General features: G+C 31.8%; 2 protein-coding genes across 3 annotated transcripts; one reads left to right on the top strand and one right to left on the bottom strand.

The window, feature by feature from the left end:
• Positions 1-1,490: 1,490 nt before the first annotated feature.
• LOC110660194 (serine/threonine protein phosphatase 2A 59 kDa regulatory subunit B' eta isoform) lies at positions 1,491-6,400 on the bottom strand. Of its 2 annotated transcripts, none has more exons than XM_058128913.1 (3): positions 6,272-6,400; positions 4,376-6,180; positions 1,491-2,080 (listed from the first exon to the last, which is right to left on the bottom strand). In XM_058128913.1, the coding sequence occupies exons 2-3, from the start codon at positions 5,588-5,590 to the stop codon at positions 1,778-1,780; spliced, it is 1,518 nt and encodes a 505-aa protein (XP_057984896.1). In that variant the 5' UTR covers positions 5,591-6,180; positions 6,272-6,400; the 3' UTR covers positions 1,491-1,777. The 2 variants fall into 2 exon arrangements, with proteins under 2 accessions (XP_057984896.1, XP_021674092.2); XM_021818400.2 differs by having other exon boundaries at positions 4,376-6,117; positions 6,272-6,398.
• Positions 6,401-8,280: 1,880 nt separating this feature from the next.
• On the top strand, positions 8,281-11,841 carry LOC110660195 (uncharacterized). Its single transcript, XM_021818402.2, has 6 exons — positions 8,281-8,530; positions 8,620-8,756; positions 9,267-9,619; positions 10,034-10,130; positions 10,224-10,502; positions 10,627-11,841. Exons 1-6 carry the CDS (start codon positions 8,389-8,391, stop codon positions 11,611-11,613), a joined length of 1,995 nt encoding a protein of 664 aa, XP_021674094.2. The 5' UTR covers positions 8,281-8,388; the 3' UTR covers positions 11,614-11,841.
• Positions 11,842-13,784: the final 1,943 nt, after the last annotated feature.

The following is a 13,784-nucleotide window of genomic DNA, read 5'->3' as shown; positions in this document are numbered from 1 at the left end:
TTGTGTTTAACATTACTGTTAAGAAAAAAAAATACTTTCTTTAAATATATCAATTAGAGTTTATTAACAATTGATTTAAAGTTAATTTTATATATTTTAATTATTAAAATTTCAAAATAATTAAACTTGTAAGAATGGATGAGATTTTATCTCCAATTTAAGGGAAAGTATAATGAAAATTTAATATTTATATTTAATTATATTCCTATATATATATATATCAAGAGAGAGTGTTAGAATTGATTAAATTTTCTTTTAAGAGGAAATCAATTTGATATATTCCTAAACAAAGCCTTAGTGTTTTATCTCCCAACCCCATTCAGCATATCACAAATCATCTTCAAAAATTTATTTAGACATTAAAATGAGAAATTATTATCTACATTATAAATAGAATTTAATGTATCATACACACAATAATTATACTAAATATTTATTTTCTATTTTTTATATGATTAATGATAAATTACATTTAAATATTTATTTCTTATTTTTTTACATGAATGCTATATATTTATGTTCATATTATTTATATGACAAAATATTTTTAAAAAAAAATAATTTTATTATAATTAAATTGTTATGTCAATATAATTAACAATGTTAAAACATTATTTGGTCTATTTGGCTAAAAAAAGTCATGATTTTTAAGCTTAATCCCTATTCCAATAATTTAAAAAATAAATAAATAAATAAATAAAATCAAAGAGGATAAAAATTTTGTGAAATTGTGTTGTGGTTGAGATACTGTTGCCGCAACCAGAGCACGTTAGGTGGTGGGCGTAGCGAAGCAGTTGGGAGTGGGGACTCTCTGTATGGAAAATAGGCATATCATTCCATGTACGGCCATTTCTTGATGGATTGGAGGCCAGGGTGTTCCTGTATTACACTCATCATACTCCACTCCCAACCATTGTAGCTTAACCGTGGGAACCGTCATTCTTTCTTTATGAGGAAAAATTATTAAATCACATAAATATGCCATCTTTCAGCCAAAACGAATAAATTCTATTAGAAAATCATTTGAGCAAATTTTTTTAGGCGAACAACTCACAGTATCACTGAGTTTTAGCTCAGTGGTAAAGGCCATTGATATTGGAGGCCATGAGGTCTGAAATTCGAGCTTCAGTCAGAATCAAATGAACCCAAAACATATAAGAAGTACTGGTCTACTGGAATGTAGTTAGATAACCATATGTAAATTCCTTAACCAGGAGTAGTATTCTTAAATATTAATCCCTGGGAAAGTCAATCCCCAGGGAGACATCCTAGCAGTAAAAGCTTGAGATCTCCGTTCTCAAGTTAGAATCCGACTCTGTATACTTTTTTCACTTTTTCCATTCTCTTTACAGATTCTCTTGTGCAAGAAAGAGAAAAATAATGAGCATTCAAGAACATTAAATGAATGTCTACAGGCATTTTGAGTTTCTGGTTCAGATTTCTTTTTAAATAATAATTTAAATTTACCGAAATCATTTGCCTCTCGTTCAGCTTTCTAATAAAGAGTCTTATATTTCATCAGCCCTCCATTAGAATTATAACACAAGGATCAATTTACAAAATGCTTATAGGCTTTGGTAATTGGCAAGGATCAAACATACTGTAAGAAGAGAAAATTTAACAGCCCGCAAACACTTGACTACTTCTTATCAGTGTAATGAATCTGGTCTTAATAAAAAATTGACTGTCCATAGTAATGCCAATAAAAATTTCTACTTTTGCGAACCTGAAGAGGAGTGAGGGGCTGATATGCCAGGAATTAGCATGCTTTGTTCCTTTAAGTTTTCTGAGAAGCAAGCTCTTCTAAGCGTTTCCATGTAGCTTCACATCTTGCTTTATTTTCATCTTCCTTCCTTTCTGCTTCTTCAAAATTAAGTAAGCATTCATTGGATAGCTCCGGTTCAAGATCGTAAAAGATCTTGCGGACATTTAAGGTCAAGCTACGGACAGCTTGATTCCAGTGGTTTCTAGTATTTTTCTCCAGAGCAGGGAAGATAATGGGCAGTATAACCTTACGGTTTTGTATAATCAAGCTCTCAATGGCATCATTGTTCCACAAGAACAATGCTCTCTCTGCCACCTGAAATAGCAAGCATTAATTAAATATGTGATTTATACATTGAGAAGCTTAAGCATGGGAGCTATCATCTCACCAAGTCAACACAACGGCAAAAAGAAAAGAAAAGATCAAGTATAATAAGGAATCTTTTCATTTCCAAGAAGAAATTCCCTGAAGAAACATAAGCCTTCATTCCGCCACACCTTTGATCAGACAAATCTCAGTTCCATCTGAATGGTATCTATCTCAAAAATTTTTGCCACATTTCATTTACCCTTTTTGTCCAATGTGAAAATTGAAGATAATGCAAGTATAAAGAGCAAGAAGAGTCCATTTGGTTCACTTTGGAAATGGAAAATAAATGGAAGTTAATGTCATCCAAACATTTCATTCCTAGATTCCCATTCAAACTTATGTTTCATTTTCACCTAAAGCAAATGATTTGAGTGTAATTTAAAAGAAATGTTGATTTTGTGTATACCAAACTACATAATGCAATCCTATTCCAGGATTTGCTTTCCATTTTGATTTCCAAAGCCACCAAAATACAGACAAAACAAAGAGATTATCTCCCCCTCGTTCACACAGATAGACAAACGAAAAACGGTTTGTATGTGTATATATATAAAGCTTGATTTTTCCAGAGATACTTTGGAATGCCCACCGTGAATCCATAAAACAAAGAGACACTTTTTTCAGTGGAGGATTGGGAAGGAGTTGATCATCTTTCCTCACCCATCTTGCATGATTCATTCTCTTTCTCTTCTACTAGCCCATATAATTTAATCTAAACAATATCATAGGACTCTTGTTACTGGTAGAATGTGATGGTCCAACTATTTTCATGAGGCTACAACAGCAATATTCACACACACACACACACACACACAAATGAAAGAAGAGACAATATCACTGTACTCCTACTATCTAATATACGGTCCATGCCATCGGCAGCTCCTATATAAACTAGAGATGTCCAGAGAGCACCAAATTACAGGCAGTAATTGTCATGATATAACCCTTCAACAACTCATGAACCAATGTTATCTGCTTTAAATTTGGTCCAGTGGAATCAATATCAACAAAACACCTAGCTTGATCATGTAACATGCCTTCTCAATCAATTAAACCCAAGCTCATTACATTAACAGATTCATCCTTGAACTATCATAATACAATTTGTTACTTTCTCATAGACCTAATTTAAACCTCATAGGTGATAATCAAGCTATCAATTACCAGTTTACTTAATGACACCATAAATTGATCATATGTAATTTCTTGGTCGAATACCGATCTCTAGTTGCCATCCTCTATGCTATTTTCTGATGGAAACAAAAGACAACTTCATGCTGTTCCATTAGTAGACTCAACAAACATGAAATCCCACTAGACCTGGTCACTTGTCTGGGGACCCACTCAACTTGATGGAGCTTGGTAAAGGAATTTTGTATTTGATGCAACTGGCCTGAGGCCTTTATAAGCTCAGACTTTAGAGGGCAGGCTTGGATACTTCCATTAGTGTCCAATTCAGTGCAAGAGTAACTTTAAATTTATTTTAATAAATATATTTAAAAAAAATTGCTGAAGGTAGAATTCAAGAGCCCAGTTCTATCACAATGCTACTAAATGGTTGTGTTATGCAATCGCCGATTATATTAAATATTATAACTGTCTCCTATCAAACAGGACCATGTTTGGGTAACGGTTAAATTCTGAATGTCCTAGCTGGGACTGACTCAAGCTAAACTAACAAAAAGTTGAACACCAATCTAATTTCCACTAAAAATGCTAATGTTAAAATGGGAACACCTAAAGAAGGCATACCAAAAGCAAAAACGACTAGCAAATCCAGAGATGTTGAGATTTGGCTATAATAGTTTACATGATTTGAATTATACATGATCCCCAAATCATCTGCATAGACATAAATATGTTGAAAGATGAGTTACAACAGATGGGATCGCAACATAGAAACCAACAGAATATAAGAGAGGACGATTTGGATTAATAGTTGTTAATCCTAACCCATTTTCCACTATTCCAGACATACTAGTCCAAAAATGAGGGGGAGAAAAGCAGTAGTAACAGCTTTCAGAATTATTCCGTTTTCTTTTCTTTTTTTCTTTTCCAGGATATCTCTTCACAGTTCGATTGATAAGAGCAATATTGAATAACATAACTTTAAAGCTTAAGCATGGTTTACAAAAGTTGACTTTGCACACAAATAAATAATTTGAAACATGTTGAGGCAGAGGTGTGTGTTTAGCACAAAAAGTAAAGCAAAACTTAACCAAACATTTAGAAACATGTTACCTGAAAGTGGGAACTGTTCAAACACCGAGCGATTTGCAGAAAGAGGGGCACCATACAACGCTGAAATTCTGCTGGCCGGGTTGCTTCCAAAACTTCCTCCAGCTCATTCAGGAACATGACTTCCTTTGAGCTATTAGTTAGAGGCCAGTACTTTAGCAAACCCCTTATTATTGCATCAGAAAGGTTGTAGTCTTTCTCCACAAACTGCATAATGCAGTATGACAATGGCTGATGGTACATTGCCAAGCATCTTGGCTTGTGAAGAGGAATTAAAACATGAATAAGGAACATTTTGTGTTCCTCTTTCAGAGGCAGAGCAAACCCATTAATAATGCTACCCAAAATCTCTAAAAGTTCAGCCATCCCATTATGCTTCTCAGTCTCAAAAATAAATTGATAGAAAATGTTATTGATAGCTTTCCTGATAAATGGTCGATGCACCATAAATTTGCCATAGATGCGATGGAGAATTGTTTTCAAGTACTCCCTTTCCCTGGGATCTTCAGAATCAAATAAATCCAGAAACTTGAGAATGAAGAATTGATCAATGCATCTTTTAGCCAGTTTTACATCTGTCTCAGATGATACAACAAACCTCAAGAAAACCTCATACACAAGCTGCAGGTGCGGCCATGCAAGATCCATAGAAGGCTCCTCCTCCTCCAAATCAACACCATCTACAACTTTATTCTCACGTGGTTGAGGAGTGAACATCCTAAATAAATTTGCAGAAACCATTTTCAGAACTTCTTGAATAACAGTTTCTGTGAATTTTCCATTCACAGAAGTCACATAATCTACCAGCTCTAACAACGTCTGTCGCTTGATCTCCTTTTCTTTGAGGTTCTTTGTTGGGTCATTGAAGTCAAATACAATACAACAAAGGTTGAGCTTTTTTATAAACAAGTTCTGCTTCTCAGAATTTGGAACATCCCTGAGTTCAGGCAATCCTTCATATGAAGAAAACCCCAGATTATCATTCAGCTTTGAAGTCACACCTCGCTGATCATTGTTACCATGGTTTTGTCCTGTGTCTGAAGCAGAATTATTTGCTGTTACAGATGTGACATTCAACTTTGATGACTTCTCCCCAAAATCACTGCTTCTTGAGCCAGTGGAGTTGTTTGAATTGATGGCAAGATTTCCACCATGATCACGATTTTGAGTCGATTTAAATGACTTTCGCGGAAGCTTACTAAGTATCTGTTTTAACATAATTTACATAAACAAACAAATACTACTCCTGAAAGAGCCACAAAAACGAATCCAAAAATTTCACTGTTCAGTCCAATACTATCAGAATCTTTCAAATAATACCAAATTCCAAATCTGCCATAATCATAAGCACACTTGAAGAAAGTGCTAGCACAAATCTAATTGATGTTTTCAACCCAACCAGAAAGCTCATTCAATGTCTGCATTTCCCAGAACAAAGCAAACGAAGGGGGGGCGGAAACTCTCATTCTCATCCACAAAACCAAAAGCAAACTCACCTCTCGACCCACACATCAAGGCACTCCCTGATTTCTCCAATCAGAGTCAAACCAAAAACAGAACTACTTTATGCTTTCCCACTCTCCTCTCACCAACCCAATATCAAAATCCAAACTTTTTGGGACTGAAATGGAAAAACCAAAAAGTTTAAAGTCTTCCTAAGCACGAGATCAGCAAGAAACTTTCCAAATGAAATTTCAACTTGAAAATAAAACTCATTCACCACATTCCCTTATCTATCAGCTTACCTGAATTAAATGCAACAATCATCAGCTTACCTGAATTAAAAACATATGCAAGTGAACAGAAAGCTGTAGGGAAGAGAAAAGTAGAAACCCATGATGAGAAAGAAGATTATAAGGTAAAATAAGAAAGCATTGTTCAAGATGAGCAGATGCTTACAGAGTCAGAATTCAAATTCGTTGTTATTTTTCTCGTTGTTGTTTGTTGACTGGAAAAGTTGCGAGGTTTTTTCCTTTTTCTTTTTATATTATTGTTTTCCTCTCTCGTGTTATTCTTCAGTCAATCCTACTTCGTCTACTTTACATCAGCTAATAAACTTTGAGAGCTCAGTCAAAAACGTTAAGGTACTGGAAATTCAAATCTTCCAAACAAAAATAAGTAAATTACTCTTAAATGAGTAAAATTTGAAAATATTAAAATAGTGTATTTTGGTTAACATATTTATAAATAAAAAATCATAAATATAATAATATAACATATAAGTTAAAAACAGTAAAACATTATCTAATTATTGACTAAAAGCTTAATTTTATTTTTATATTTATTTATTTAAAAATTTTAATTTAACTTATTTTTTATTTTTTTATTCAAATTAATATAAAAATTTCAATTTAAGTTTAAAAATAATAAAAAAAATTAACTTCTTGATTGTTGATTGTTGGATTAAATCAATAAATGTAGCCAAAAACAAGAAATTGACAAATCAATAAATGTAGCCAAAAACAAGAAATTGATATTCTTAATTTTTTTATTTAAATAAAAAAATTTAGTCCATAAAATTTAATTTTTAGAATTATTAATTTAGAGAAAAAAATTAAAAATTTATTAAATTAAACTTCATTGATAAATATAAATATAAGGGCAAAATTGAATATTTTTCCTCTAATTATTTTAAAAATATTCTCTAGGTTAAAAATTATATTATCTTATATTTCGTTTATTTTATGAAAAATAATTTATATGTGAAAAATATTTTTATTATTTAATTGTGATATTAAACTCATAATATAGTTTATATAATATATGTGTAAATATTTTTAAATTTTAATAAGATTATTAAAATCTAAAAAAAATAAAAAAAAAGACTTAATTTTTTCTTTAAACAGAAAATTATTTTCTATAGACTCATTTTTCTATGTACTACAAAATATAAAAAATATTTTTTAAAAATTTATTTTTCATAAAATAAATGAAGGCTAATAAAATTTAAAAATATTAAAACTATCCTCATTTTAACAACTTAAAATTTCCACATACCTTTTTTATTATTTCGACACATTAATTTCTTTTTAAACATTTATAAGCAAACACTTCTACTACAAACTATATTTTTAAATAATTTTATTAAACACTTATTTATTCTTTAAATTAATTTATAAATTTAAAATATATTTAATTAAGAGTTAAAAATAAGTAGCTTAATTAAATGCTCCCTAACTAATTACTACTTTTATTTTTAAAATCACATTAATTAATCCTTAACTTTCTACTTTGTTAATCAAATCATTATTCCATATATAAATAATTTGGGATGAAATAATTTGGCTCTTTTTTTATATTAATTAATTAATTACAGTACAAATTACCTAAAATTATGATAAATAGGTAAATTATATAGATAGTATCTTAATTTAAGGGTATATAATAGTAAGATATTTAAATTTTAATTTGTAACACAAAATCTTGATATTTAATTTAAGTAATATAAAATTTCCTTACGAATTTTAATAGTTAATTTTTAAATTATTTATTTTAATATAGTATTTATTAAATTAAAAAATTATATTTTTATATACCAATAGTTTTAAGTAAGTAGATTTTACTTTATTAAAATGTTAATATATATAATTTTATTTATCGTGATTTAAGATAGAAAATAAAATAATTTTTTTTTAAAATTAGAGTTAGATTAATATAAAAAAAATATAAATTTTGATATGATAAGTGTTTAAGAAATTAGCTATCAAATATCACAAAACTTTTTTTATTAGTTAAATTAAAGATTAAAAATTTTGTGTTACGGTTTGAAATTGAAATATTGTGTTATTGCATACCCATAAATTCATCGGACCCTTTAATGCGGCCCATACAAGTCTAGAAACTCGATAGTTGGCCCAATTAAGGCCCAGGAAACGCAAAGCTTCTCCCTTGAAACTCGAGGCAAGGGAGAAGCAATAAGCAGGAAACACAACGCCGAACCTCCAATCTCCCATCTATTCATCTAGCACTTGCATTTTCTCTTTCCTCTTCTCTGTTTGGTTTCCGAGAAAATCACCATGCCTCCTAAGCCCAAAGACAAAGGGAAACCCTCTACGTCGCCGTGGCAGCCTCCGCCCGCCATCGAAGATCTCTTCAGTACTCTCAACAAGCACATCCAGCGATCCGATTACGAGCAAGCCGTCAAAGTCGCAGATCAAGGTCCAATTATCATATTTCTATAATCCCTTAAAATTCAACTGTTAGGATACTTGTTTTGGTTTTTCAATATTGAATTTGTTATTTTGCAGTTCTCGGAGTTGCTCCCGCCGATGAGGATGCGCTTCGATGCAAGGTCGTGGCTTTGATTAAGGCCGACCGCATTGAGGATGCTCTTTCAACTATTCAGTCAGCTCAGACAGTTGCTGTTGACTTCAGTTTCTTCAAGGTAGGCGAAATTGTGCCTTTCTCTCTTATTATCCTTCTTAATCTTTTGGAATTAAAATGTAGTTTGTTTGTTTTTCTGGTTACTGTCGTGCATTGCTTTATATAATCTTCTGAAGGATTTTATTAAATTATGGAGAAGGGAAATTTGTGGCTGCATTTGAGAAGTTTTTTAGTTGCTTTATATGCATTGGCTTTTTGGTCATGGTAAGATGTAAAATGAAGAAAGAAAAAATCATTTGTTTTGGACTTTTTTTGGTATTTTAAGTGTACGGTTTCTTTTATTTTTCGTGGTTTGCTTCTATTTAGGTACTTGTAATGTTCATATCTTTTTGTATTTTCATTTCATTATCTGCTTGCTAGGTTACTTTCTTAGTTTCCCTTGCTGTGAATTTAGGCTTCGTGCTTGCTAGATGGGAAACCAGAAGGCTATTTTGCTAAAATTCTCCCACTGGTTCTCAAAAGTGTATTAATTGGAATTGGAACTAAATGGCTTGTGTTTTCCTCTGAATAGGCATACTGTTTATACAGACAGAATAAGTTGGATGAAGCTTTGGAGTCTTTGAAAGGCCAAGAGAGAAATTCTGAAATCATGCTGTTAGAATCACAGATTCTCTTTCGTCTGGGGAAAATGGGTGCGTGTGTTGATGTCTATCAGAAGCTTCAAAAGTCCAAGATTGATTCCTTGGAAATAAACCTTGTTGCGGCTTTGGTTTTGGGTGGGAGAGCTTCTGAAGTGCAAGGAATAATGGACGCTAATCGGATTAAAGCATCTAGCAGCTTTGAGTTGGCATACAACACTGCTTGTTCTTTGATTGAAAGGAATAAGTGCACGGAAGCAGAACAACTTTTGTTGACAGCCCGAAGGTGATGCACTAGTTCTACTTTGTGTGAGGAATTGTTTGTAGTGAAAACTTGCTCTCTATTTATTGAATGGCGCTGAAAATGATCACATGAATACTTAATGTTTGCTTTGCAAGTTTTTCCTTTCTTGTGCATTAATTAGTGCTAAGAAAGCTTTCTTGAATATGAGAAATAAATTATTCATCATGTGAGACATGCATAAGCTATTCTTAAGTTCTATTGCTATTTTTTTTTTCTTCTGTGGGTGCAATTTCTTTGATCATTTTGTGACAATGTGAAATGTCAGCTCTGTCTGCGCACCTCTTCTCTTATTTGAAACTTCTAAGTCAGTATGAATTATTCTTTGAGCCATAAATTTCTCCAATGATGCTAATACGATGGACTAACAAGCTCCATATCTTTTCATATTTCTGTCAGAATTGGTCAGGAAACATTGATGGATGAAAACTTGGCTGAGGATGATATAGAAATTGAATTGGCTCCTATAGCTGTCCAATTGGCATATGTTCAGCAGGTATAATGATGTAAAGCAAAAATTTCCCATTAAATCTGTTTCTGTTTAGGCATTTTTTAAATAGCCAATAATGTTCATAGCTTATTTCATCAGCTCTTAGGACGAGCTCAAGAGGCAATGGAAGCTTACACAGATATTATTAACCGAAATCCGGCAGACGAATCATCTTTTGCTGTGGCCATTAACAACTTTGTTGCTCTGAAAGGAACAAGAGATGTTTCTGATAACCTGAGGAAACTTGATCGGCTCAAAGAAAAAGATGCACAGGGTTTCCAGCTTGCTCGTGGACTTGAAAAGCTTTCTACAAAACAAAGGGAGACAATATATGCAAACCGGGTGCTTTTACTTCTCCATGCAAATAAGATGGATCAGGTCTTCTATTTGTCCTTTTGCATTTCTCAGTTTGTGAGTTGTACTCTTTAAAATTATGAAGAATAAGTTATCTGGGGAATTCTCAGCTTTGTTAATGGCGTCTATTTTTGCCAATGTTTAACAGGCACGAGAAATTGTTGCTGCTCTGACAGACATGTTTGCTGACAGTGTAGTGCCTGTACTTCTTCAATCTGCAGTCTTAGTTAGAGAGAATAAGGCTAGTAGAGCTGAAGAAATACTGGGGCAGTTTGCTGAAAAGTTCCCTGATAAATCCAAGGTTGTTCTTCTTGCAAGGGCACAAATTGCTGCTGCTGCGGGCCATCCTCAAATTGCAGCCGACTCCCTGGCTAAGATACCTGATATTCAGCACATGCCTGCCACTGTTGCCACCATCATGGCTCTTAAAGAGCGGGCTGGAGATATTGATGGTGCATCTGCCATCCTTGACTCTGCAATCAAATGGTGGTCAAATGCTATGACTGAGGACAACAAGCTCAATGTTATAATGCAAGAAGCTGCTTCCTTCAAGATCAGGCATGGGCGGGAGGAAGATGCTGCCCACCTATATGAGCAGCTTGTTAAAAGCCATGGGAGCATAGAAGCATTAGCTGGGTTGGTAAGTACAGTTGCTCGTGTGAATGTTGACAAGGCCGAAGCTTATGAGAAGCAGCTGAAACCTTTACCAGGTCTGAAAGGGATCGATATAGATAGTTTGGAGAAGACTTCTGGGGCAAAGCATGTTGAAGGTTCTCATGTGTCAGTTGCTGAAGCACAAGAGGAGGGCAAGAAAGAGAAACCGAAGAAAAAGAGAAAGAGAAAGCCAAGGTATCCTAAAGGGTTTGACCCTGCAAATCCAGGTCCTCCTCCAGATCCAGAAAGGTGGCTCCCCAAGAGAGAGAGATCAAGCTACAGGCCCAAGAGAAAAGATAAGAGAGCAGCTCAGGTGAGAGGATCTCAGGGTGCTGTAGTTAAAGAAAAGCATGAAGCTGGTGCTAGTGCTGCCAATTCCAGCTCCTCAAATTCAAAATCAAGCCAAGCTACTACTTCGAAGGCAGCTGCAGAACAATCAAAGCCTTCATCCAAATCATCTAGAAAGAAGTCAAGGAATTGACCGGGAGACCATCGCCTTAGCACAAACCCCTACTCTAACACAAACACCCTCCCCCTTCCCCCTTCCCCCTTCCGATATGAGAAGAGGAAAACATGTAGGTTCTGGTTAAAAATTTTCCAATTGTTTGTCATCATTTATTTAGCTTCTTTATTAAAGCTGAGATTTTGGTGGTTTACCATTGCTGTGTGAGGTTTAATTTGAAATGACGAAGGATTAGGAATTTTGATATTTTATTATAGTCACGCACAAGTGTGTTTTGCGGCAGAGTGATGGAGCATTGATACTTGTTTCCCTTGATTGCTTCTACACTGCATTAGGTGTTGAAGATGCGTGTCCTGTGTGCAGGTAAATGCTCGAGTAGTGCCGCTGTACACTTGTATATCAATCTGGTTGTCTAGAAAAATACAGAAGTCTGGGGCGTTGGCTTTGGCTTTAGAATGTTATCTTGTATTTGTCCGCATTCCTTTTGACTGTCCTCATTGAAAAGGGGGAAAGAAAAAGCATGGAGGCTTCCAGGAAGGCGTAAGCAAATTTCGATTTAAATTGAAAAATTAAATTAAAAAATTAAATTAAATAAAGTTAATTTGGTTCAATCGATTTGATTTTAAAATTCAATCGATTTGATTCAATTTTATATAAAAGTTTAATTATTTCGGTTTGATTTGATTTTAAAGAAAAAATATCAATTAAATTAAATTAAATCAAATAATAATTTTATATATTCAAATTAAATTAAATTTAACTGAATTGATTTTTAGATTAATTTATTTTTATGAAAAATTTATAAATTATATTTAATTATATATATATAAATTATTTAATTTTACTTATTAATATTTATTAGGTTCAAATTAAAATTAGATTAAATGACTTAAAATTTAAATTTAAATTAAAAAATAATTAAAAATAAAGTTAACCAATTTAAATTGAATCAAATTAAAATAAAATAATATGATTTGATTTGATTTTTTTTATTAATTTTAATTTAATTTTTAAAATATATAATTTAATTTTTATAATTTATAAATTGGATGTTAATCCTACTCTCAAGAGGACCCCGCCCTTTTTGGCGGAGGAGAAATTCATCATGGGGATTTGAGCTGCTCTGAAAAGGAGGCTTTTGAGAACCTAGTCATGAACGATTGGTACGGTTCTTTTTCTATGGGTTTGAGTTTCAATCATTTTCTCTTCTCTTCCAATTTCCTTTTTGTTAACACGCAAAGAAGGGAAAGTTCCTATTTAGTTTCATGTTTAGTTCTTAAATTATAAAAAATATATTATTTAATTTTTATATTTCTTATTAAAAAATTTAATTATTTATTAAATTTTTTTAATTAATATTAATTAAATTATTATTTAATTTTTTATTTTTATAAAATAAATTAATTAATATTATATTTTTTAAAAATTATTATTTAATTTATTTATTTTAGTATAACTAATTAACTGATTTTTATATAATTTTTTTCAATTGTTGATTTTTATATTTAAAAAATATATATTTTTAGATAAAAATAAAAATTTTACTGTGTAAAAATTAAATTTATATTTATATTTTTTGAAATTGTTTAAGAATTTTTAAAAAATTTTAAAATTTTATTTTTATGTTTTCTTAATTGAAAAATAATTTTTTTTAATTACTTTAAAATTTTAAAAAATTAATTAAATTTTTTATGTAAATAAATTACATCATTTTTATTAAAAAAATGAAAAAATAACACTTATTTTTATACACCTAAATTTAAATCATCACTTGTCTGATTCCCTTTTATTATAATAATAATAATAATAATAATAATAATAATAAGAAGAAGAAAAAGTATGTCAAAATTTAAATTATAAAAAGAACATCCACAGTAAAAAAATATATGAAAAGAAAAATAATAAAGATTTGTAGATTAATTTTATTAATTTAAAAAATAAACTAATATGGGGAAGAATTTAGGGATTATAAATGAAATTAAGGTGCGAAAATAATGAAGGTGTTTGTAGGTGACGACATTGAGTCATGTTAAAGGGTGACAGACGGAGACTCAAGGATGCCTGCCGTGACATGACGTACAAGGAGTGCTCAACAAAGCTAACAACACCTTCGCGAGGAGTTTGCTTGAGTATTAAGACAACATTTGCACTCTTTTTTTAATGTGCTTTTGGCTCAAAAAATCCACAAA

The sequence above is a fragment of the Hevea brasiliensis genome, chromosome 10 (assembly GCF_030052815.1).
Source record: "Hevea brasiliensis isolate MT/VB/25A 57/8 chromosome 10, ASM3005281v1, whole genome shotgun sequence".
NCBI classification, from domain to species: Eukaryota; Viridiplantae; Streptophyta; class Magnoliopsida; order Malpighiales; family Euphorbiaceae; genus Hevea; species Hevea brasiliensis.
This window is presented reverse-complemented; position numbering and strand designations above follow the sequence as displayed.

What these genes read in the sequence shown, in the direction of transcription:
- LOC110660194 (XM_058128913.1), bottom strand. Translation starts at nt 5,590, where the DNA reads ATGTTAAAACAGATACTTAGTAAGCTTCCGCGAAAGTCATTTAAATCG. An exon ending in TGAACAGTTCCCACTTTCAG is followed by an intron (nt 2,081 to 4,375) that starts GTAACATGTTTC and finishes TTGCTATTTCAG; the next exon opens with GTGGCAGAGAGAGCATTGTT.
- LOC110660195 (XM_021818402.2), top strand. Translation starts at nt 8,389, where the DNA reads ATGCCTCCTAAGCCCAAAGACAAAGGGAAACCCTCTACGTCGCCGTGG. An exon ending in TTGACTTCAGTTTCTTCAAG is followed by an intron (nt 8,757 to 9,266) that starts GTAGGCGAAATT and finishes TCCTCTGAATAG; the next exon opens with GCATACTGTTTATACAGACA. An exon ending in AATTGGCATATGTTCAGCAG is followed by an intron (nt 10,131 to 10,223) that starts GTATAATGATGT and finishes TTATTTCATCAG; the next exon opens with CTCTTAGGACGAGCTCAAGA.